General features: G+C 39.8%; 1 protein-coding gene across 3 annotated transcripts; it reads right to left on the reverse strand.

Annotated features, from left to right (window-relative positions):
* Window positions 1–1841: 1841 nt before the first annotated feature.
* LOC145442390 (SEC14-like protein 1) lies at window positions 1842–21646 on the reverse strand. 3 transcript variants are annotated; one of them, XM_080320284.1, is made up of 20 exons: window positions 21480–21646; window positions 19407–19556; window positions 18590–18721; window positions 17793–17921; window positions 17380–17532; window positions 16352–16442; window positions 16183–16289; window positions 12390–12497; window positions 12236–12317; window positions 11153–11241; window positions 11019–11089; window positions 9904–9945; window positions 8661–8848; window positions 7025–7143; window positions 6827–6958; window positions 6044–6146; window positions 5542–5606; window positions 5384–5467; window positions 5136–5305; window positions 1842–4062 (listed from the first exon to the last, which is right to left on the reverse strand). In XM_080320284.1, the coding sequence occupies exons 1-20, from the start codon at window positions 21540–21542 to the stop codon at window positions 3969–3971; spliced, it is 2172 nt and encodes a 723-aa protein (XP_080176410.1). In that variant the 5' UTR covers window positions 21543–21646; the 3' UTR covers window positions 1842–3968. The 3 variants fall into 3 exon arrangements, with proteins under 3 accessions (XP_080176410.1, XP_080176409.1, XP_080176411.1); XM_080320283.1 differs by having other exon boundaries at window positions 9904–9948; XM_080320285.1 differs by lacking the exon at window positions 9904–9945.
* Between the last annotated feature and the right edge of the window lie 5746 nt (window positions 21647–27392).

Here is a 27392-nt window from a genome sequence, read left to right on the forward strand (position 1 = left end):
TTTGTATTTCGACTTGAATGTGGACATGCTCGTCGACTGTCTGATGGCCGGCGGGATACTGTTCCACACATCAGGTCCGGCATATTTGATGGAGCGATGATCTTTTCGGTCGATCATATGATATTTGGACGACGTGGACGCGCGTGTGTTGTACTTGTGCGCTTTTGATTCAGAGGTAAAGAAGTCATTGAAATATTCGGGGCAACGACCGCAGTGAAACTGATACATAAACTTGGCGATTTCTAGTTTCCGCATATCTTCTATGTTTAGGACGCCAAAGAGTTATATTTGCGTAATCAGTACAGCAGCAGCTTTCTATTGAAACACGTTTTAACGAATTCAGCGCTCGGCAAGCCGGTCAAAATTAGCCGTAAAGTTGCCTTTGACCTAATGAAAAGTGTGACGTATCCCAACTTCACTGAGCCGTAAGATGTGTTTGTGTCCACACCATATAGGACACTATGGTTGTAATGACGTAAAGTTTTAAATGCGTGGTGTTAAACTGTGTGCTCGATATTGAATTCATGTGACTCGCGGCCTCTGCAAAATTTGAAATGTCGCCCGCGAACCCGTTTAGAGTTGGTGAACCCTGGTCTATGGGAAATTATGTGCTGTTAACAAACGTTATTGAACAATTTGGCCCCTTTTTCGACACTGTTTGGCCCTTTTTCTCAAAATCTGTCTGGCAACCCTGACGCAAGTATACTTTTGCCTGTGCTCTGTAGCATAGTGGTAGTGGTTAAATTATTGCACCTACAGACTATAATTTATGGGAACGTAGGTTTACGTCATATTTCAAGTTATATTCTCAGCAAGTTATCAGCTCCGTTCGATTTACGTTGATTTCAAATTAATAAACAAAAAAGCCCATTAAAAAAGAGCAAAAAATATCCACTGCTCCAACGCCAATATGTTGCAGGGTTGTAACCAAAGTGACTAGGCTCCGAGTCACAAGTCAATCTCACTTTTATAGTTTTGACTCCAGTCAAGTCAAGTCCGAGTCCAAGTCAGCGAGCAGAGGGTCGAGTCCGAGTCATGGTATTATGACTCGAGTCCGAGTCCAAGTCATTGTGTTGACTGCTCAGTTTCCAGTTAAAGTCTTGTAAACCCACTTTTTATAACTCTTTGGTGATATCGAATGGTTCGCATTTATAATATACAAATTTTCCTCACTTTTAGCAGTTTCTGGTCGCATTTTCAAGTTCCAGTATCAATAGACGAAATCCCAATAGTGTGGTTTGGTTACTTAACTATTCTTCGAAATTACAATGAAATTTCGGTCTTGGCCGTCTGAGTCTTGAATCATATGACTTGTTTCGAGTCATGTGCAATGACTCGAGTCCAAGTCGAGTCAATACACAGATTGACTCGAGTCGAGTCATTTCCGTATTTTGAGAACGTGACTCTAGTCAAGTTGAGTCATTACAACCCTGATAGGTTGCAAGTCGAGTGACTCCAGAATCCCTTACGAGATGTTGAAAGCTCCTAATCGCCACCTGGTCCACGTACGCGGCGTCTTTAAAAGCCTAGAAGTGGGTGGATCGGCAGCAACGAAATAATATATCGGCCTGGTGTAAACGACCGTTGTTGTCAAAAACTCCTGCCAATCAACAACTGCTGCTGAACGCTTTTTCCTCATTGCCAAGGGTTGACAGTTCCAACCAGAAAAGTGCTACAATTCTGACATTTTGCACAACAATTGCCTATTCTAAATACTTGAGGTCATCATTTCAACATTTCATCAACATAACCGGAACCACCCTAATCATGAAGACATTTACGTACAAATTAATGACAAACACTGGGAGCTGAAATCGTTGAAGAGACGCACAATGTACGAATGTTCTGAAATCTCTTCATTATGCGGAAACACCCGGCAGTAGAGAAGAGGAGCGGCGAAATACTTTAACATATACTGAGATAACCACGCTACAAAACCATATCGGTAGAATCCCAATACGGTCAGACTGTACAGTGTACAGAGAATGTCATTGGCACAAGTCACGAGAGCGACAACACACGAAAAGGCAAATAGACGTACAGTGCAAACAAAACTTCATAGCAAGATGGAACATACATTGACATCATATATATAATCGATGTTTCGAATCACGCAGTAAGAACCATCTTCATCGTACAGAGTATAGCAATTTATGTACACGCAATCAGCGAACTTGTCACAACATTTCGAATTTCAAAGTGTACTTTGCACCCGCATCCAACTTGATCGTGCTTCATCAGTGCCTGTCTACCCGAAAATCATAACACGCTACACGGAACACGACAGAACGAAATATAATGGAACTATAAGAGCAGACAATCAAATCACATCGCGCATACTTAGAAAACATTCGAAAAAAAGAGGTATCGCGATTTCGAAAGCGTAGTCGAAAGGCGAGAAAGAAAAATTCAACGGTCCGTAAAATCGACCACAAGTGCTGTACAAGAGTACGCTAGAGACGTATAGGATCAGGATTGCGGATTCCAAAGGATCGGACCCGGATTCACACTTTTGCACAAAAGCCATATTCGGATCAGGGCCAGATTCTTGACATTCTGTTGGTTTAATTTGTTTGTTCAGCATGAACCTGGACTCAGCATTGCACCACAATTTTGTAGAATCATTAATAGCAAGCACAATGCACCGCCAAAGCATAATTGGAAAAATAATGAAGATTTAGCGAGTAGATGCTTGTCGTTTTATGTATTCCTCTTATTATTTTTCATCCAGTGTGTATGTTCTAGGACAGGGTTCTTAAATTAGGGTCCGCGAACCGCAATGCTCAAGTACGTCATCAAGAAACTACAAATCAAGATTATCATTTGGGAATGACGGCGAACAGGACTCTTACAACCCTGTTTTCAGACATCAAGTAGCCCAAACCGAGATTGAACCACGAGGATCTATTCTTAGTTTTAGTAACTTCTGAAATGTCAGGTGTACATTAGGGTTGTTCAAAAAAAACTTTTTTTTCCAAATCTCACTCGCCTAATGACTAAATCGTCAGGTTGTCCAAGAAAACGATGCACACCAAATTTGACTCAATTCCAACCAGTAACGGCCGTGCAATCTTGAATTGAAATTTTTAAATTATTATTAAAAATAAAAAAATAAAAATTCTCAAATTTTTCTGTCAACCCCATGAAATTGTTGAGCTGTCTTCAAAGACGATGCAAAACAATTTTGAGTCAATTCCGACTAGTAGAAGCAGAACTATTTGAGTTTTTCGTTGATAATCCGCGGATCAAGGATAATCCGAGAATTATCAACGAAAAACTCGAATAACTCCGCTTCTACAAGTCGGAATTGACTCAAAATTGTTTTGCATCGTCTTTGAAGACAGCTCAACAATTTCATGGGGTTGACAGAAAAATTTGAGAATTTTTATTTTTTTATTTTTAATAATAATTTAAAAATTTCAATTCAAGATTGCACAGCCGTTACTGGTTGGAATTGAGTCAAATTTGGTGTGCATAGTTTTCTTGGACAACCTGACGATTTAGTCAATAGGCGAGTGAGATTTGGAAAAAAAACTTTTTTTTGAACAACCCTAGTGTACATACTACTTCCCGCGATCGAAAAAGTTGAAGAATCCCTGCTCTAGACCACGGTGGGTATATAATTGAAAGACTACTCCAAGTCGTTTCATCAACCTGCCATCTTTTCATGATATCGCAATCTCTTGGTATTTGGAACTGGTAAAAAATTTACTAAATGACAGATGCTCGGTGTTTGAGTAGGATATTTTAGATCCGGAATTCGGATCAGCATCGCCATTTAATAAACTGCATTGGATAAAAATCCTGAAAATGCATGACCCATACATCTCTAGTGTACATAGTTAAGCGTACGATAAACAAGCTCCAGTCTCGTCATATCGCATATCGCAAAAATGAATTATTAAACGATCTACACGACATAAATTCTGATGCTGGCTTCTTCGAATTGCGAAATCGCCCGGCGTGTGTTACCTCGAAGCAGCAGTTGACGAGCTCGACTGTGTGGCTAAGGACAAGGACGAGAACGCGCTTTGGCAGGATTCCAGGCTGGTCATCGATCCCCTGTAAGCAGAGTGGTCAAGGAATCAGTGTCTCTAGTCAGGCAGAAGTAGAAGCAGTGCCGTAAATCATAAATCTCTGCTCAATCACCAGTAAAAGTAGTCCTGGCACAAGTCGAAGCGAAATAGAAAATGAAGGTTTCAAAAAACTCAAGCAAGTAATTTCGAATTTAGATTTGGTCGACAGTTCACATACTATCGAAATTTACAGCTGCATCTTCGCAATTACAGAAAACAAAATGACTAATAACCAGGGTTGTAATGCCTCGACTCGAGTCGTGATTTTTTGGTGACTCGACTTGACTCGAGTCAACTTTTGTATTGACTCATCTTGTACTCGAGTCATTGTGCATGACTCGAACCAAGTCGTACGACGCGAGACTAGGACGGCCAAGACAGACATTTCATACTTCGAAGAATAGAGAAGTTACCACATTATTGGTATTTCGTCTACCAGCGCGGATACTTGGAAAATAGGACCAGAAACTGTAAAAACTGAGGAAAATTACTATATTATAAATGCGAGCCATTCTATATCACTCTAGCAGACTTGAGAAATGTGATTGAAACGGATTGAACTGAAAACTGAACAGTGAACATAATGACTTGGAATCGGACTCGAGTCAAAACACAATGACTCGGACTCGACCCTCTACTAGCTGACTTGGACTTGACTCGGTGGTGAATTGAAAATGACTCGATTTGACTGGAGTCAAAACTATAAGTGAGATTGACTTCTGACTTGGTTACAACCCTGCTAATAACACTATAATAGGTAAAAGCTTCGGAAATATTGCTCAATAGATATAAATGTTCAGTTGCTGTGATACAGGGGCTGTCTCGCACAGCTCTTATGGCAATTTCACTCTTTCAAGTGCCGCAAACGCATCCAAACACTTCTGTCACTATTACGAAATGGAAAAAGTAAACTGTTATTATAGGACTGGAAGAAGTCTAAAACATAACCAATTGAGCAAGTGGTGCAACTAGGCTGGAGTACTCAAAAAAGTTGAAGTAGTTCGTTACTGACCACCTCTGCCTGTAACGATAAAACCAATAAAGCGGGCCGCGACTCACTTAAAGTCTTCCGAATCCAACACCTCGATGTAGTAAAGAACTTTTGCTTTCGGCGAGTGGGTCACCTGGTACAGCACATCAGACACCATGGGAAGCGAAGACGGGTTTGCGTTGCTGCTCAATCGCCATTGAAGGATATAAAATCCCGGCGATCTGACGATGTGAGAGCCCTGGAAAGATCGTCACAATGCAACGTTCATGATTTAATCCGGAAAACTTGATATTTCAAGAAACATTTTCTCTCGTACCTGGATACTTTCTCCTTCTCGAAAAACCGGCGACTGTTCCACAAGCTTGTAGTCCACTCCCAGAGTCATGCTCTTGTTAATAACCTATCGATACCCAGACATGACGCAATGTAGACTGTCGTCCAATGTTATACAATATGTCCACATTGCTTACATACCTGTGTGTTGGCGGCATTTCCGCCCAAAATTCCGTTCGAATGAGTCTCTCCTTCCACAATCGGACCTGATTTTTTTAATGTAAAATAAACGGCTAGTCACGCATACATCAAGTTAGGTTATTGCTGCCGATATTTCACATTTTAGGTTAGCCATTGGCTAATGTGGTGAAATATCTAAAATTGCCTGGTGCAAATGTTCGATATGCTCACAATTTTATCTGTAGGAGTATGCGGTTACACTAACATCGTGATCATATCAAAATAGCTCTCTAATCGACATGACATCACATAGTATTTCTTGATTGTAAGCAAAAGTACAAATTCAAACACCAGATCAGCGCACATATGGCAACTAGCTGTACCTAATCTTACAATTACTCCGAGAAGTTTACCACCAGTCATAGAACGTCATAGTGACTCGGATTGCTTGTGATGACTGCGAAAACATGTACTGCGTGGTGCACACGTAATACGACAAGTCCAAAAGAACAAATTCACTCACCCAACTTTTTATCGGTGTGATACAAGGAAAAAACGACGTCGCATTTGAGAATATCAAAATCCCAAGTGATCACACATTCTTTCGCTGGCACGTCCAGAATAATCTGAAAAAAATGGTTTGTGAGTCATCAATGGAGCTGATTCGCTGTCCACAGTGTGCCTTTGCACTTTGAGCCTTTCAAGTTCTAGTTCTTTCTGGTTGATCAATTGCAATTTGCTGGTTATGATTATGCATTCTCGAATCTATAGAATTCAACCAAGAAATAATAAAATCCATATTTCCTGGACTATTATGCTTACTATTTGAGATATCATATATCACTGCACAGTGCTGATTATATTTTACTTCTAAACTCACTTTACGAGAATTACCGATATCATAGCTTACATACAAATCAAGAACTATTACTGACCAGAGGTAGTCAGTAACGGAGTGCTTCTATTCCTACATATACTGCAAGCATATTTGCCTACTTTGACAACATATGAATCCAGGTTACGTCGACTCAACAGCTTTGAGATTTCTCTAATGCTTGCACGATCCTATCGAGAGTAGAGTGTGTGTTATCAGCGGGCGTTAATCACTAAAAAGTAAAGCGCTAATCTATGGGCGGACTCGCAAGGTAAAGATTGGGGTGGAAACCTTTTTGTCTGAGATCTGTTAACTTCTAAATGAAAATTACAAATAAACCACCTTGGCAGCTACTTTCGTATCTGAAAAAACTCTACACAACCGTATCACAATTTTTCAATACTTCTCAAACACCATCCTCACGTTACATACCTCGTGCGGAGAGCCTTTGACGACACTTGCTGTTTTGTAGATGGACTCCTCCATGAGCTGCGGGTTATCGGCCTTCTCCCACTCTGCCCGGTACATGGATTTCGGAACGAAACCGCCTTCTGAGATGGGACACTGAAAATCCACCGAAAAAGTTTGAGAACACCAGCAAACACGCGTCAAACAACGTCTACAATTTACCTCGCACGGCCCGCCGAGAAAATCCGGTATGTATTCGTGCGGAACGTAATCGACCAATCCGCCTGGGCCGAGGTAATCGGTTCCTCCATACAACATGAACTTTGATCTCGTCTTCTCGTCTGAAAAGAGGTCATAAAATGCGGCGATGGAATCATAAAGCCTGGGTGGTTGATAGATTAATTTACTCTCACATTTGTTACATTCAGATCGTCCATAAATGAGTAGCGCTTAGAAAGCGGGATAATTATTATCCACAAAAGCTTGTCAGGTAAATCCGCTGTTGCTTTAATGTTAACAGGGTTTGTGTGTAAAGAAGAGGGCGTCATAAAATACCATACTGCACCTAAACTGTGTGACAGTGTTTACGACAGAATTACCGAAATTTTCCATGTATAATGCGTAAAATTTTTAAAATCGGGGGTGCGCATTATGCATGTTAGTATATACATATTGAAATGAGCCGGAGTATTTTCGGCTGACGCTCGTCATGAATCAGAGAATGATATAGCTGCCATTAAAGCTCGGCTATCAGATTTGGCACATTCTTATTGCGGACTCCCTATCGACAAGGCTGGTTTTTTGATGAACAAGGAGTGGTTCGTTGCTATCAAAGCATTACGCTCCAACCCTGAAATTCATATCACCAGTTATATTGGTATGCAGCCTGGTCTTGTTAATGTTCAATTGTTCATGGTAGAAAATGTTTGCTCGTAAATATATATGAAAACCCGAACATATCAAGTCGTTTCCTGACAGTCTTTCTCAGGTTGGAAAACTTGGATCCATTCTTTGGAGCATGAAATTTGTCTATACTTTTAGATTAGGATTTCACTTTGACGGTAGAAACTCTCTGCGGCTCGCGATCCGTATGTTGCCCGCCCCTGCGCTAGGTGCCGGACGTGATATGTTCATAAAATGTATGTTTCTTCATTTTGGTGCCATAAATGTTGCGATCACACCAAAAGTATCGTCGGAAGCGTTATGCGTTAATATTGCATTAGCCTCCATCTATCTTAGCGGAAATGGTTTTCGGCACTCCTCGTTCATATCAAAACGAAGGTGTGGATTTTCAAGACACGACCTAGTACTTCAAGAAATACAGCAGCAAAATTAGCTTTGAAATAATAAAAGTCTACCAATTTCTACATAAATGGTATGAGGTTATTTTCAAGAAAAATCATTATTTTGCTGTTTATCACAAGCCGTTATCACAGTTCATATTTGCACAAGACAGATGAAGGTTGCACCATAATAGAGCTAAAATTGAACTGAAACTTGAGGGAGTCCGCGAGGGTCCGTGACAGTCGAAAGGGGTCCGCGAAGCCAAAAAGGTTGAGTGTATAGTTTTTAGCGATCGTTATGTCATGATTGCTCAACACTGAAATCGAATACTAAAACATAACCATCGCTGGTAACTTATCATACACGCAAGTTTGTGAACACCAGGCTTTTTCCCAGAATCTACATGTCATCTTAAGGGTGCGTACTGCGTATTATTATACATGAGGGCTATTATACATGGAAAATTGCTACCGGATTACCGGTTTCATTTTTCGATGTTGGAGATATCTGGGTGAGAATGCACAACTCACGCAACACAACTTGACGGTGAAACGTTCCACCATAACAAACTCACCAATGAAATGACTGATTAAAGTCCAGATAACCGGGAACACCCTCGGCGCACGTACGATAAGCAAACGGGCCATCGTTTCGGGGTAGTTGTTTTCTATGACTTCGATAATCTTCAGCAGTGCCTGCACTGCCGGCCGCCATAGATGCCGCATATTCAACCCCTCCAGATCCACGATACAACTCCACGAGCTGGAACACCAACGGTCGGATTAACATAGAAAGAACCAAGGCAGCGGACGGGCGAATAGAAGTGAAAGAAAACTTTCAACGCCGGGTTTGAAAGCTTGACTTGTCGCTTTATTGAACTCAACCGGACCATGCAAAATTTGAGCCTAAACACCATGCAGCACTTGACATCCGATACCGTACCATGCCGCAAAGAGGAAAAATGTATTTATCGGCAGTTGGTAAATCGCATAGGCAAGCAAAATCAGTCGCTAGCTACAGACAGCAGTAGGCTACCGCGAATGCCCAACACAAACACGGCAGGATGTATGTGCGGGCGTTTCATAAGTACAACTAATCGTGTATGCATCATGCATAGAAATAAGTCCAATGAATTTCCTATTGTGCCAGCGATCTGCTCCTGTATACTGTCCGGTGCATCACAGATTACTTCAGTATGAATGATCAAATTGTGTTCCGACATGGTTCTTAATAGTAGTTGGCAAGGCATAACACCACAACGATCTTCTACATTTGGAATAATACGAGTGCAACAAATTACTGTTACCAACCAATGCATCGCAATATGAAATACTTTTGATTGCATAATGTATAATATTGATAAGGGATAACTTAAATCTAATGTCTAGACTGCGAGATGCGATAAGTGTGATATGTAAATGTGCCAGCACATCCTGTGAATTTCACATTCCACATGCTGAGTTCGGAAATCGCACTTATCTGTCATTAGCATAAGCACAACCGCTTCAAAAACAGAACATTGATCACTTCATTGTCAACGACCAAATACATATACATATCTCAACAAAGAAAACGCCTTTTTCCAAGGCTTTAATGCGATTTCTCAATAAACAAAACTCTTCACGAAAGTGAGGCTAGCGAAATTCTTGGTACATACAAAGTAATAGCAACGTTAGTACAACTACATATGAAGCATTCCAAGCCCGCGTTAGATATGAGTGCACTAGTCTTGGCAAGCATTTAGTCCCGAGTTTAGTACATGCTTTCTAAAGCAAAGGAGGCTCTGCACAAAATGCACTGGGACGGATGCTCGATACCTGATATTGTTGCCAGACTTGGCGCGTTGCAGCGAATTGGACCTGCTGTTTTCGAGAAAAGGTAATTGGAAAGATTCCAAAATCATAAGCGGAAAACTTGCGACTGTTATCAAATTTAGTAAAAACCAAACATGAGTCAGGAGTCAGAATTACAGCTTTGTTATAGACGAGTAAGATGACAATTATAACACTAAGTAAAACTTAGTACTGACTTACGTTGCGATACAAGGCAAACTGGTTTTATGGCAATTCAGATATGCACAGATCTTATTTGGGTGTATTTGTAGATTCAGGATTTGGTAAAATCTTGTTATTAGGATATTATCAATTGCTACTGTCCACGATGTGTTTTTACAAACTAAATATTTCCAATAAATGCGTGAAAATAAATTATGATATAATCTGCATGTGAACAATTTCATGTGGGTACAGAGCTTCAACATACAATGGAATAGTATATTCAAATGGAAATGAGCCCGAATATTTTCGACTGACACTCCTTACGGAGTAATCGTCAATCTGCATGTGTGAGCAACTTCAGGGGATGGAGTACATTATAGATTATGTAATTCAACTTCAATTCAGGGAAACCCAATTTTCACGACACAATCACAAAACATAACACACCAGGGATCCCCAAGACACCGTGGACTGAGACTAAGTAATGACAATTGAAGATTACAATAACATATCGAGTTTACACGCACCTTGTTTAGGGATTTCGAATCTACTCTACTTAGCATTACATCAAATGACTTTGATCTCAGATTCACTCCGGAAATAAATAGCCTGCGGGTGGTAAAACGACGCACGACACAGTAGGGTCCTATGAGTTTCTAAGATAATCGCAGAAATTATGTAATTTCACACCAATTATCTGCCAATTACAGGCAAAAGGTGGACATGCCATGCCACACGATTGTGCAAATTTTCTCAAATCACAAGATATTTTCATGACTGTGATAAACAGGTAGAAGATGGCTTTGCGTGTGAGTAAATAACGTATGACGTAGGTGAAGCAACTTCTCATGATAGTCAAATAACTTTATGAATAGATAGGCCATCATTGATACTAATCACCGATATGAGAAATCATCATTTACTAACGCACCCACCTCATAGGCTTACTCAAAGCATTAGAGGCTTCCTGGCATTTTTTCAGTCCCTGTTCCATTATATAAAGCACCTAAACGCAAAGCAATTGGTGATTATACGTGGATCCGCCATTGATTTTTTCCTTACAAGGTACCTGCTTCAAAATTTGATCTTGTCCAATGGCTTTTAGGAGGCCCTTTGTGTCCATTTGTCCAATTCTCAGAATATACAGAGGCCTTCCCTCTAAATAAACAGGTGAAGTTGAATTGGACATTAAAATAATGAGACGAGTTGCATCGTGTTCTTTGATCTCTGCTTACATTATCGAAATGACTGTGTTCACAACGGTTCCAAACATGACAAAAGATATTGTGATATCAAGAAGTTACTAAAAATCTGGATACCAGCACTTTTCTGTGGGAATCAATGGTACAAAGCCACAGCTACTTTGTATAGAAAATTAAAGTAGAACTCTATCAACAAAATTCAACATAGAGCTAGTAATAACTCGGACATAAGACGGTTAAGACCCATTTTGATTTTGATAATAGAGTTCAATCATACCATGAATAGGTGAATATAAAAATAGAAAATAATCATCAAACCTTCGAATAAGACGGATAAAGAGGAATGCCTTTGCATTATTCAAAATTATTTCTTATTAGGGAGCAAGGCTCTTCCGCAACAATGAACTTCAAAAATGTCTATGATGTTAGTAAGTGGAATTTCTGTCAATCAGCCTAGCGAATGAAATACAGAACCATATTAACACATAATCGCGATGATATTTTAGAAACCCTAAGTGCCACATATTATTTCTCGTTTCAAGTATAAATAGAAATGTTGGAGAATTGCGCTTTGCCTTACGTGGGAAGTCTTGACGCAGTGTTATGATTCAGAATGCTTACGGCATTTCATGTTTCTAGCAATTATCTACATCCGGACACAGCAGAGACAGGGTGGCTTGATATCGCTTTGATGTTTCAGGAAATGCCAACCAAACCACAGAATATTTTGTATTTACATTCAATATTTATTTAGATAAATCAAAAACGTCGGGTCAAAACGTCAAAGAGTTAGAAGGCATCTTTTAAATATTTCAAACAAGACAACCCTTGCTACATACATGTTTTCTTCAACATGATCAAACCTTCAGCCCCAACAGTGTGGCTGAATCCGAACAAGCTTATTCTCAATACCAAAAATGAAACAGCTTGTCAACTGTCGCACTACTAACCGATATCATGATGGTGCCAGGTGCCGCAATAGTAATCGTCGAAAATGCTCGGCGGCTTCCACGTCTCCAGCAATCTGTCGACCTACATCACAAAATCGAGCCGATGATAAGATGCCGCCTTATTTTGGGATCAGCCAACGCCCGATAAACAAACCTGGTGTAATTTCCGCCATGACAGCGACTGGCAGAGCATCTCCCTGGCCTTTTCCAGGTGGAAATCCCGCGCCCTGAGAAATCGCAGTATGTGCTCGTCCCGCGGTAACTGAAATCAAGAAGTCGCGCGTCACGAAATCAACATCGCAGGTCGCTAAATTTTGTAGCGCAACCGCAACATAGGCTATTCAAGACAGTCGGTACTGCCTAACATGAAATCTCGAGAGATTATTATTAGTCACTCATGGATCATTCAAGGGAGAGGAACTCAATTTTCATCCCATAAACGGAAAAACACTAAAACTACGAAACACGGTAGGCCTATTCGGTATCAGATAGCAATGATAGATACGATCTCTGACGTCAACATTAACTGGTTACAAAAATATTCATTAAAACGTAGATAGTATTAATTCTAGGTAATGGATAGCAGCAAGCAGCGGAAATCGTAGCCAAGAAGGGGTAGAATTGCTCAGAAGTCTTTAGAGAGACACTATTAAAAAATTCAGACTTTGCTATCCGGTAGATACGAATGCTGGTACGAGATAACAATACCAAACCAAATTCAAACTGGAAATCAACACAACCACCTTTGATGTCCAGCAAGATTGAAACATCCGGAGCCTACAGATGTTCAAGAAAACGCGCCGCATAATGCCTGGCTGGTTATTGGTAAAAAGTGTTCTTCACATTTCCTGGAGGTTGCAAAGGTGGGCCTAATTATACTGTTCTTTGTTCATGCCGTTTTTTACCAGGTACGTGGCACGCAAATACTCGCTCCACAACTAACGCTAGTTTAATAATCAAATCAGTTTAGTAGAGCACATTATACAGTCAAATCAATATGACTATTACCGGTACCTACTTATACTAGGCCTATCACACCTTAAATGATTAAATGAATAATAAACTGCTCCTTTTGAATGTATTGAAGAACAACCCTTGATCAAACTTTAAAAAACTGTTCAGAAACATCATGGAGCCCTAAAGCATTTGGTTGTCATCATCACTTAGTCAGTGACATTCATTAGTGCATCTTCTGAAACCGAATTTCATAAGGTCATAAGTTCATAAGGTGAAGCAGCCTTGGATGAATTAGAAAGAACTGTTATTGCAGCAATCCAAGGACAATGGTTAGGATATGTAGCCATTACCAAACATGTTATCTGCGCGGGTTATACAAAATTTGAAGTGGAAGGATCGCTAGGCTATGACATTGCCAATTGGTACTTGCTCTCACCACGCATGAAATCAGTACATACCACACGAAAGGAAATCAAAACCGGCCACATCGGCTATACCCTCATACGCATATAAATCATGCAATTAATGCAGTCAAAAAGCTGCAAATTAGTACTGCGTGATAATAAAACGAAGCTGTCACACCGATATGCTGTACCTGACACTGTACCTGTAACTGCTGTAATTGAAAAGCACATCGGATATGAGAACGTGCATTCAGTATGTGGTTAGGATTCGATATCTTGCAGTGGCCTTCATAGTTTGAAACGCATTAATTGAATATTATTAACGGTGACCCACCACCAAGGATTAGTACAGTAAATTATGGATAGGTCTACATGTGGCAACTTCATTCCAATTGTTGATAAGAATATATTGTTTGCAGCATTACATGCAGCTCAAATACCACAAAAACGTAACGACCTTTGGACAGATAACGCAAGCTGGTTTCATTCTTCGATAATAATCACCCTACAACTGGATAATTCAAGTATCTTACATTCTCACACACCTTTATTTAGAGCACACATGCACGTCAAACACAATAACAGATTCATTGAGTTGTAGATAGGCTACTTTAAGGTTACATAATTCAGTGCGACAAACATTGACACACCGAGAAGGGAGCTTTGTAAATAAACGGGTTTTAACCTGACAAGACTGATTAGAGATTTCTAGAATAAGTTTTGTCAGCATAGATAACTTCAAATATCTTTATCTTGGTGGGTGTGGTAATGAGAGATGATTCTTTACTAGTGGACAGCGATCAGTACTTGCCTGGCATTGTATCTCTATGTAATGATCAAATTATATGAAATAGTGGTTCCACACATGAAATGGTGTTCCTAAAAAGTGCAGGAAGTGCAAAATCATGAAAATTTACTGTGAAATCAAATTATCTTCCAAAATGAAATCGTTCTTTAAAATAATTTGATTGGACAACCATGTTAGACATATTTCTTTTCGCTGCCCGGAAGCTGACCTAATCTATTGTCTGCATAGTCTGTTATCATCTATTATTGACTGGAAAATATGGAAGTTTACATGACATAGATTAGTCAGCTACACATCACAGTATTGACTAACCAAGACAGGGTGTCAGATAAAATAAAATAGCATTCAATATTCAAGTCATAGGGTTGTGATGACAGTAGCTAACCCAAAAAAGACAACCAGGAGAAACTGTAACACATATGGTCTACATTCATGTCAATCTTCTTGGTACCTCAGAAATTATAATGATACCGTAACAATATATTCCGACAGAAGAAGTTGAGCAATGTTCAGCTACCAACAACAACACATGCAGACCTATGGGAATTCAATGACGTCAGTTTCAAACCAGATACCTGTTACACAGTCTCTGTGTGTGGTTCTACCTATGCAACAACTCAGGAATATGTCACTTACAAGTTACAAGCAAGCTTGCTAAAATGAAATAAACATGGCATCAATGGAATGGGCTATGGTACAAAAAGGGATATGGTAAATGTGATATATCACCAACAAAGAAAGAGACATTGGTTGGCAACATCACCAATACAACACTGGGCTTACACAGTATTGTGTGTATACTGCAGACATGTTGACATGACAAAAATTCAATTAACTGAGTAATTCCGTGTCAGTAAGTCCAGCTGTATTTTGATAGCTACAGTATATTTTACGGTAAATGCAGGCACAATTCGATTCAATATAGTATCTTGAAAACAACACAAGACAATTTGATTGAATGGTGTCGAGAGTAAATTGCTACAATCAGTGTTCAACTGTTCATAATGATGTTAGGATGGAGATTGCAACCGTTGTGTAAGCGTAATTTGCTAGCATTTGCCTGTAAAACGGAATTTACACTGTTCACAGTCTAGTGCGATAGTGCGAGGTCTCACATATTTCAGATCACTGATGTAGAATAAATGAGTCTTACAAAAAATGAGATACTACACAATTACACATACACATGCATGTCAGTATAGTTGTTTTACCATATCCCTACAGTTAACATGTCATTGTCAATTAAACTGTGGTGAATACCTAACCGGCAACCGCATATTCCACGGTCAACAGGTTAACAAGTAGACATTGACAACGACAATCAGAAATTTGCTTGACGAGAAATTTGCTTAACGTATGAATGAACCGAAGTCGGTATATGAACCTCAATCCGTGACATAATGCCACCGAAATGCAAAGCATCTAAGACAAGTTACACGGTAATACCATGAGTAATAGCAGGAAAGACACAGTTTTACACCGAGCAATACATTCAAGAGAACAAGAACAGCCGATACTGATAGACACTAACTACTTCAAGATGACACTGCTCTTCCAAGTTTTTACATTATAATTGTCACTGACAAATCGATCATAATATAGCCGATAGCCTGCGAATACGCATGAATAATTCATGGACGCAAGTGACAGGCAATGCAAGCTGTGTAAAACCACAAGATTATATCGGTACACGTGCACAGAAAGCCCCGAAATGTCACAAAATTATCAATATACGATCCGCAAACCAATCGGAAGTAGCACGAGATCAAAACACTCACGGTGCCGTGCGTTTCAGACAGCCAGTTTCGCAGCTGTATCAACTTGCTTTCTTCCATAGGCGCCAGCACGCCCAGCTTCTGTTCGATGTATTCCTCATCCAGCTTGTCTGTACACGATCAAACCAAACGCGTCACTAAGCGAAGGCCGAAGGAAAACAAACAGGAATACCTTCTGCAACGCCGCCGGCCGTACGATCGCCACACAAATGCTCCATATCGCCAGTAGTCGTTGAAGACGTACGGCTAAGGCTGGCTTTCACCTGTGAAATACAAGATAGCTAACTTGTGACTAAGTTTCAATGGCTTGAAACACAAATAAGCCTGGTCGTTTGGGAGGCTAATTCAAATCTGGCGACCCCGCATTCCGTTAACCATACGACAACCATTCTGGAAGCGGAGATGGTCAAAGCATTCAGTAGAGGTATTGCTATAAACTTCTACTCAATTACAAGTAGAAATATGTTTACCAAGATATTCCTAATTTACTTCATACATAAAAAGAAAATGGAAGATCTGAAAAGAGCTCAAGTAGTTTTCAAAAGAAGCTTCGCTCTGATTATCACATAGTGTAGTGAAACGGAAATGAGTTACTTTCAAAGTTTTCAATTGGCTCTGGGATGGCGCATGCTGGTCGGATTTGAGCCAAATTTGGTGCGCAGCGTTCTTTTAGGCAACCTGACAATGTAATCAGTGAATCCACGAGATCGGGGAAAAAAAGTTAATTTAAACAACCCAACTCTATGAAGTCATACAAACCAATTTGAAAAATACTTTTTACTTTACAAAAGTCATATTGACGTCATATTTTGTGAACGTTGCGATTGTTAATATACGCTGTTCTTTTGAATTCTCTACTAGTTGCTGACGAGTGTCAGCCGAAAATATTCGGGTTCATTTCAATATGAATCTGCTATTCAAAAGTCAAAGTGCAAAAAGCAGCTTTGCGCCAAAACCTGTTCAAGTGGAAGTAGTCTGAAAACAACCACTTGAACATGTAGTGCAAGCGAAAAGAAGCCTACCAGTACTTTATTACTGACCCCCTCTTTTTTAAGCAGAGATGAGATTGGATTTCCAATTTCTGACTTTGACCAGCTCACCACCAATTAGTGATATAACGTCGGCGTTTCGCGGCTAAACACTTGGCAAGTGAGTAGCCGCTGGAAAAGGCCGATCGGCGCAAGTCACAACGCAACTGACCTTTTCAGATTTTGCAAATCCTGTGCATAAAGGCGACTCGTCTTCCTCGCTTGACCTTTGAGCCAACTCCGGATGTTCCTCGGCCCAAGTCGGTATGTACGTGACGCCTTCCGAGATCAGCTCGTTCAAGTAATATTCAATAATTTCTTTGCCCTGTAATAGAAGGTGCAAAGCCATGCAGAATTGCTAAATTCCAGGATACATATTCTTAATAAAACACTGAACGAAATTTAAAAATTATAGTAACACAGTCAAGCTCGCAGAAATAACACAATGCATTCGAAAAATTGCTTCACATTCAACTCAATGTAGAGATTGTTGAATATCTCCTCGAGAAACGTTGGAACCAGTTCAATTCGATATATTTTGCTACCAAACATCCGTCTGTGACGCACGAGACATGGCCTGCATACCTTTTTGATGTTGGAAGTATACTGCTTCATGGCAATTTTTTCCACCGTTGATTCAAAGCCAAAAAAGGACTTGATTTCCATCTCTGCGACTTGCTCAAAACATGTCCACTCCGGGTTTTCGGGATGTACCTTATATAGAGTGTCGATGTGAGGTTCCGAAATTCAGTAACAGACACTTTTGGAAAAAGCTGTAACCTGCGGTTACCAGTAAACAGGCACATAGAAAAAATACTGCCCATCAAACATAACAATGACATATAATATATACTAAAACACGCTTGCAATATAAAGCAAGTTTTATTGCGCAGAGTGCCAACAGAAAGGGCACCTCAGATGCAACATGAATCATTGTGGTCAAATGAGTATGACTAACAGCACATCTGTAGAATAAAACTGCAAGCAAAGCATCAATTAAATATAATATCCCATGTGAAGAAGCTAGGTAGCCGTTACGTCAATGACAATCGCAGTGTCAGTAATAATATGAAAATGAAACTCAAACTCATTTAATATTTCGATAAGATAAGTTGACATGAACACGCTCAATCGATCATATATCCGACGACCTACCTTGGTCTGATCGGATGTGCAACATATGGACCACAGTGATGATATCAAATCAATACTGTAATTCTAGATCGTTCAGTAGCTCTATAGCACACCGAGCAATAGCATGATGGATCAGAACAAAAGAGTCACTGACCAATGATAACGCTATGCGTAGTTTAAAGATCCATATCACAAAATCAATGAATTCTACCAGCGTATTGCCACAATAGTCAAGTAATCAATCTTACGGTATATTGACAGCTCTCTGTGATCGAAACTCTGTTTGCAAAAGTCTCATTGTAGGCAGTGATTGTCAATTTCCTTTCGCGGCGGTTCAGATCATTCTTTTGAACAAAATATACGTAGTCGACACCAACCATCTGAAATTAAAATCGAAACATTCGTGTGGTAAACAAAACTTCATGATATGAATGCGCACCCGTACAGGTATAAGCAAAGCTCAAGCTCACTGATATAGCTTATTGGTGACAAGTCCAGTGGCAAGGCTTTCGAATGCACGATAAACAATTGAAAAGGAACGTCCATCAATTTCTTGTCACCATTCAGTAACTTATATAACTTTATTATCAGGCTAGGCCTAGTGAATGTGAATAATAAGTTACGGTACATCTTGACTTTCAAAAAAAGGCTGTTGGTATGCCTTGATCGACCCAAATCTGATTAATACGGATGTGACAAAGAAGTGATTTCTGCACTTCTAACGGTATATAATGAGAAATATGGCATTCATCATGTAAGGTTCCACTATGCCGGTATCATATCAAATTTTCGTTGTCATCCTATATTCAAGATACTGATACAGCAAAATTGCACAGCAGAAGGTTCATTAACATTAATGAGAATTCGTCCTGCTCTATTAACAATGAATTTAAATATTGGAGACATAGGCTACATCCTGTGTTGCAAACCAAATTTCTTCATACATATTCATATACTTTTTCATCATAACAGACTGATGCTGCATCCTATTGTAGACTACGTACAATGTGATCAATGATCAATGCGAAGACATGATCTATAATATAAAGGGTAAAGTATACATACTCGTTTAAGCAGACGAGGCGCATCCACGTTGAGCTTGCATCTTCTTGCAATAACGTGAGTGGAGTCATCCTTACCCTTTTCTTCACTTAGAATATCGCATCCAACAAATATCGGAATCATCTTGCATGTCGGAAAACGTTTCTCATACGCCTGCGAGGGATCGGATAAGAAATCTCATTATTATGGCATAGAAATTGATCGTTACGTTAAATTTATAATGCTTCACATGAGATCTACAATAATGCACTGCATGCATAGTATACGGTACGCCTAATAAATAATCCTTTTACATGTCCGCCTTCGATGGGGATATTTGGGTCTTTGAATATCCCAATCGACACAGTTAATATCAGATATTGCTACTAAATCTAAGATCACTCATTGCAAATTGCATAATTATATCTTATACAGTTCCATCTAGAACAGTGCTCTTCAACCGGGGTTGTCGTACACCCTAGGGTGTACCAGAATTTGCAAAGGGTGTACCACTCGGATGGGGTGTACAGGGGTGCACCAGATCCGAATTACAATGAGCCGATGGCTAGCTATGACAAAGGCAGGTTTATGGGTCAGTACAGGTTGACGCACAGGTTAATGAGCAATATGGTACGATGTTATCTCAAAGGTAATACTGTACACTGTATAGTGTACACCGCTTGATTGTGATGTCATAAGCAAACTTCCTACCCGACGTTAATAAATACAGCAATACACATAAATGAAGTGACGTAGCCAGCCTGGGTCGAAACAGCTTCCATGTCGAAATCGAAACCCTTTTGTTTTAAAATGCCGATGTTATGTCCAATATTTTGCCATACATTTGCAATTTAGTATTTTGTTATTAGTGATGCCAATTAGCGACAATAGACTGTGTATAGCGGCATACGATCTGAGGTTACTGACATCTCTTCCAGCCCATGTGCTACTATCGACTGTGTGTGGTGTGAGGCAGGCCTGATACGCAGTAGGCTGGTGCGCCTGCTATCATCGCTGATCTGAATTAACCCTTCTGCAGCAGTAGCTTTACCTACTCTCTCCCCAATACTGTTACATTTAGGTTGATTATCGTTCGTAATGTCATGCTGTTTTGGGGCTGACACGAAATAAATTCCAATTTGCGTGGCGGGCGGCCTAACTGACTGCGAATAGACTCTGTGACCAAATACTATTTTATTCAAATCCAATTTTTTTGACGGCAATAACTCCGCTTCTACTGGTTGGAATTGAACCAAATTTGAAGAACATCATTTTTATAGACAACCTAATACTTTCATGGGGTGAACAGGAAAATTTCACATTTTTCGTTATTTATTTTTATGTAATAAATAGAAACTTTCTTCTCCCGTAGCCATGATCTAGAAGACAGAAGCTTCAAGCAAAGTTTGTGGCGATTCGTCAGTATAATATATTATGTCTTCGCCAGTGTTCTCCATGAAATCATGTTAACCTATTTTATGCTAGTCAGAATTTAGAAACTGTGAAACCTCCTACAATTTTGTCTTGAATGCAAAGTTGTCATTTCAAGTTATCTCAAGAAAATTAAAGCAGCTCGAACGCCACATGACGATGTCAAAGACATACAGATGGAACTGTATGGCATTCAGCTGAATGACACTATATTCCCCATTGTTCAATTCAGCGTTCCTCATATATAGATCAACTATGTTCCCATGATTCCATTCCATGAACATGTCATATTTCATGTTCACATTCGTAACCACTCCACACAATATATAGAAACTGATGCTATGAAAAGATAGTCTGAGGATGTCGAAATGCTGTTTCTGATTCATCAATCTAATAAACATGAAGTTTTCCTATCGCCAAGAACATTGTCAGTACGTCGCATACTGCGATTTTATTCAATCTCCTTAAACGCAAACATGGTTGATGTAGCCTGTATTAGAAACACTGAACAAAAGAATGGTAAACATGGTGTTGTACAGAAGTTCTTGGGAAGCACCGGCCCTATATTGAACAATTGAAAAAGAGCCAAATTCGTATTGAGCTAGCAGCAATGAACTAGTTAAATCAAATACAGAACATCACAAAATGTAGAAAATGTTCACTCACCGCCATGACCATTTCAAAAGGGTATTTATACACCCTGACTGGTGATTGGTATTTCTGAACCATATTTGGCTTGTCACAGTCCCGGTGTCTTTAAAATATGTATTATAGATACGTATAGAAGCCTAAAATCTGAAACGTTTTCACGATGATTAGAACCGTAGTTATCAGCAACGGATACATCCACTTTACTTTTTTTTTGTGTTATGTATACGAATGCAGATATAGTCTAATAAACACGATTCTGATTCCTGGAAAGCTACGTACTCCGTGCTGTAGGCACGATACGATACCTAGTTCCAGACAAACAAGTATAGATTTCTTTCAGTCTCTGCTGCTATTGCTACACTATACTGTACTCTGTACAAGTATCGCACTGTCCACTGAGATACTACAAACTACAAAGCAACAAACACTACGGCAGGACGGCGTTGTTGTGAGCATCTACATCACCAAACTCTAATGGTGTCTGACGAAATTCTATCGTTGAAGCGTAGGATGACGTAAGTTCCAAACAATCAGCAATCAGCTGTTTGTCTGAGATGAGATTCGTACAAACTACTCAACAATCCAAATCCAAGTTCATATTCTGTATTGATTTGAATTTGCAAAAAATATCTTAAATATTCTAATCCCTCCAAAAATGAGCTAATTTCACTGTTGAGGTGGAAACAAAGAGCTCAATGATGCTTTCAGTCCACATCCGACAAGATATCGTAATGTTGAAGCGTCCAACTTCTTGATCGGTAGGTCGTGGGTTCGATCCCCGGCCGGGTCAGACCAGAGACCTGATTAGTAACACTGGTATCCATGACTTCCCTGCTTGGCGCTCATGCATTACTGGGATAGCATGGAGGGGTGGTGCATGACTTAGAAAGCCGTAAAGGCTCTATCTGCATTTCCTTGTCCAGCGGCATATGCACATCATGCTCTCATGGCATGCATATGCAGTGCATATTATGCACAGATCGTGTGTATGTGTATCATGAGTCGCTGTATATACCGCAAAAAACATGAAAGTACAAAAAACATCCATCTACGCCTTCGGACTAAGTTCGATTCTCGCTAGTAGCCGTAGGAGATTTATCTGATCCCCTCGTCCATGATCATGATCACGCTTCTCGTTCCTACGGCGCCAAAAATCCCATATGTAGGACCCATGGGGAAGTATGCATGGTATCGGACAAAAAGGACAAGGAAAGAGCGTCAAAGATAATAGGAAACTAGTCCGAGGTAGTCTAGATTTCAGATTCAACTAGTTTACAATCAACTAGTTACAATGTTCCCTCGAAGCTCCGCACGTGCGCAAATGCGCAGTGCTGACACGGTCTGTGCGCACAGAAAATCTAAGTTGCGAACAAAAAATCCTAAGTGATGACCTCTTTTAGTCGTTACGCACTGTTCTCCAAGGGTTTGCGCAGTGAGTTGGTGAGTGTGCGCAGACTCGTCAAAAATTAGAGAGAACACGTCCTCCATTAGGAGGATTTGTCCTCCGTTTTCAGATTTTTGCAAATGTCCTCCGAGTACACCTAAATCTCCTCCTTTTTTTACTTTCAGAGCTAAGATATTGGATAGATTCGAGTGAAAATGGGCATAAATGACGCTATAGTAAATTCGTGGTTCTATCGAAAGCGACGACCTTTTTTTAGTCAACCCATCAAAAATAGCGAAATCGGTCGATTTCAGTCATCCAACTTTTCTGATTCGGTAGTGTCATCCTTTCCCGATTCCAAAATATGGTAACACCAATTTAACATCCTTATAGGCAGGGTTGCCATACCGTCCTTATTTCTAAGATTTGTCCTTATTTTGAAGGGCCACGTCTTAGAAAACTCAACTGTCCTTATTTCTAAGAAAAGTCCTTATTTTCGACTTGCGTCCTTATTTTGTCTTATTTTCAACCACTACATAACTTCGATAGTTTTCCTCTTGTAGCCTATCTGTGTTGCATAATATTCTGAAATTATGCTTTTGCGTCGTGATTTCGTGACATAATAAATGACAGGAACTTTCGTGAACTACACACCACAAGATTTGACTTCTAAGTGGTGAGAAAGCTAGGGCGGTGAGTGGTGGCATAGCAGTACTATCAGTACCAAGTTACCGCAGCGGACGTCATTTTAGCAGTAAACAGCAGTACCAGGCAGAGATGAGCGGATTTGAAATTTCTATGTCCTAATCCAATCCAAATCCGAACCTTCAAATCCAAATCCTAATCCTAATCCATAACTTTTTCATATTCATGTCCATGTCCAATCCTAATCCGATTCCAACTGGAAGTTCAGAAAAAATACTAATTTATGCAATGGAGGGATTCGAAAATTTTCTTTCACAACCAACGATTCACTTGATTCAAGATAACTTGGTAACCACAAGTACATTAATAACTGATCAGAATAAAGTTTGTCGCCATTCGCCACACGACATTTCAATCTCCCAGAAAATAGGTAAATCCAATCCAAATCCTAATCCGTTCCGAAAAAAATGTCTAATCCAAATCTAATCCAAATCCGACAAAATTTCACAAATCCTGTTTTTTCAAAACCTAATCCTAATCCATGCTCAATTGCTCATCTCTGGTACCAGCAGGTTCCTGCTGTTTGGTCTACAGCAGAATAAGCTCAAGCTGTGGGGCAGGCAGCATTTATTGCGTAGTGAAAAAAGGTGCAGTGCAGCCGACACATTGGTTAAGCACTAAGCAGTAGTAAAACTATACATCATTGATAAATTTTTCTAAATTATATTGCACTTGTGCATATAGTTTTAGCTACTAATAAGGCTAAATCTGATTAGTTAAAATGAGCAGGCGTAAAAACGTTTTTCGTAACGATCATGAGAGAGAATTCAAAGGTATCTAACGAAGCTTGAAGGGCGAGTGTTTCCCACATTGCAATATCTGCAATTGTGACATTAACCTGGAGGCCATAGAAAAGACCGCTACTTCAACTCACATTGGTACCCCAAAACACAAGATGTGTGTCATAATGATTAATTTGAGCCAGTCGATGAATTATTATTCCACAAGTCGATCAGCACCAACGACCACAGACTACAAGACAGCTGCTGCAGAGGGTATCTGGGCATTCCATACTGTCAAACACCAGCAATCACTCCTCGCCAACGACTTCACATCGCAATTGTTCAAAGCAATATTCCCCGATTCCAACATCGCAAATAAATTATTTTCGGCCAGGAGTTCTTGCTCCATACGCTCAAAAATGATTTTGTCTAAACTTGGTGCACGGCATTGCCTTTTCCATCTTGGTTGACGCCTATAATCACAACGAGGTGAAGAAGTTTGGTTTATCATCCTATGGGGGGCCCAAGACTAACGTTTTTTTAGGGGGGCTGACGAAGGGCTGTTTCGGCCCTGAGTAAAAGAAAACCTAGACCTGAGCCGTCGTGAGAACCACGAAGCACTTTCAAATAACAAGGGGTTGCTGAAGCAGATTGTTTCTAGCGAAAAGTATGGAATGTGATATGCCCCAGCTCGTTTAATACAAAGTATGTACAAAAACGCTTTTCCATGCTAATCTAATTTTTCGACTGTCCTTATTTTTGGGTCCATGTCGATGGCAACCCTGCTTATAGGCTACATATACGTGTTCACAACATCGCAGTGTATCTTTAGGTTTCTTCGGTATCGCATTGTGTGCTTTGCTTAGAGAGAGAGAGAGAGTCTTCATTTTTTTCATCCAACCGAAATACATAACAAACGGCAGTGATGGCGGTACAGAAAATATGCGTGCACAGTATTCGGTATTAGTTAAGAAAGGAAAATAGAAGAAAAGTTAAACGATGGTAGCAAATGATCAATGAAGCAATGTCTGGGCGAGGTAGGGCAACAGTGTTAGTGTAACGACAAGAGGTGATCAAGTAGGGCTTTTCTGAATCTATTATAAGGCAATTCATATATTCAAAATATAAATGAGCCGTGCTCTGACACACGGACGCTATCGACGATGAGGAAATGTTTTAAGAAGCTGTATACTAGAATGTAGAATCCCGTGAGGAAATGTAGGCCTAACAGTCGTTTGGTTGCTAGAACGAATCGCGATTCACTGGGGTCATATACCTCATACGGCAAGCGCTTTCTCATTTATGAATTCCAACACCATACGCCTTTCAGTGGTTACAAAACTTCTCAGCTTGTGGCACACTAGAAACATCATAAAACGCTCGCGTTGCCCTTACAAAAGAAGAAGCGTTACAAAAACAAATTAATTTTCACGTGTCAATGCGATGGATGTGCGACTGTGCGTGATGCTTACCGGATTACCAGACCACGACCACAACCTGACCTATCGATCTCGCCTTCCATGAAATGCCACCCCTAATTTAAAACATGTTTTTGATTTTTTCAAGCCATGACGTCATGAATATTCAATTTTTACGTCATAGCGGATTGACATGGACAATTGAAAATATAGGGTAAATATATAGCTCCTATAGCTTCTATGACGCAACCTTACGCTGAAGACTGGTTTTAAATCGAAATAGATCGACAGAATTATAGTTCCGGGTATTAGATTTATCATAATTGAAGATTTTCGTGGATATCCTGTACATAAATAAACTTCAATCATGTATATAAGTAACCTGAACCTGAATAACCTGAATACTCAAATAACGTTGCATTAATTAAATCAGCTTTTCGAAAGGTTCCAGCGATAGTCTGCTATAATATGTTAGTCGCATCTGCACTGATATCTTTCTTTTCTTGTTTTGGTGTATTGGTGGAACCTTTCCCCTTTCTATTCCCACTAATCAAGAATATTATCAGAAAATATATGAAGATGACTGAACAGGAAGTGAGATTTAATGCTCATGTCTGCTCCAAGGTTTCCATATGCAGAGACCAATTCTCGGGAGAACTGTTTGTAGTTGGGTGCTTTATGATCTTCCAAAAGGTTTTATCCTAGAAGGGGTTCCATGCAGTGAGCACCTTTCTTAATTTGAAATTGTATTCCTTAGTCCGTATTCGAATCTGAGATCCATCATAAAGATTCCTGATTCAAGCTTCTCGTTTGATATGGATAGGCCTACTAGTTAACCAACTTTGTTGGCTTTACGGAAATTTTTCCATGTTCAAGTGACAAGAGATGAGACGCATCTGAGTATTTTAGTCAAGCTTTCCAGGGACAAACTTGATAGCTTTAAACTCCTCAGGTCATGTTAATATTGATGGAATAACTGAGAACGACATGAGTATTCATCATAGTCAATTATCTATTCATGAGCAGTATAAAAGTAGAAAAATCCAAGATTAACTTCCTACCAAGTGAAATATTCAAGGATAAATACAGTGATTTCAGGCTTTTTTAGGTGTATGAATATTAGGGTTGGTGTGAAGGTGAGGTTCGCGTTCTGTGTGTGAACCTCAGAAATTTACTGGTTCACGTTCACAAACGAAACTTGGTAGGTTCTGCACTGTGAACCTTTTTTCTTTTATTAGGCCTACAATTTTCACTTCATCATAACATCTTTGGTTGAGATTTATTGCATTTCAATTGCGGGCCACTATATATGCATTGCGCTGGTAACATGAAATACCAACACTAAACGAGCATGCACCTTACCAATCTCAGAAATTTTACTTGCTTGGCTACAAAAGTTTGCTCGAATATTTAGTGACTCTCTCCTGTGAGCTTGACCCGCAATCACACAACATCAAGAACGACATGCACTACATGTAGGTATAGTCAGCGAATGATGCTTATTCAACCAATCAATAGAATTGATATCGCTGTCTGATGTACAAAATCTACAAAGCGAACGGGGTCAATATTGATTTCATTTGTTTATTGTATTATAAAAACCCAATCTGTGCGATCGGGGTGTTGGCCACTGCTGTATAACTTGTTAGGTAGCAAGTGAAGAAACCCGTTTTACACTCTGCTCAATATCAACGTAGCA

Source organism: Botryllus schlosseri, chromosome 7, assembly GCF_051294905.1.
Source record: "Botryllus schlosseri isolate E-star chromosome 7, Bs_hap1, whole genome shotgun sequence".
NCBI classification, from domain to species: Eukaryota; Metazoa; Chordata; class Ascidiacea; order Stolidobranchia; family Styelidae; genus Botryllus; species Botryllus schlosseri.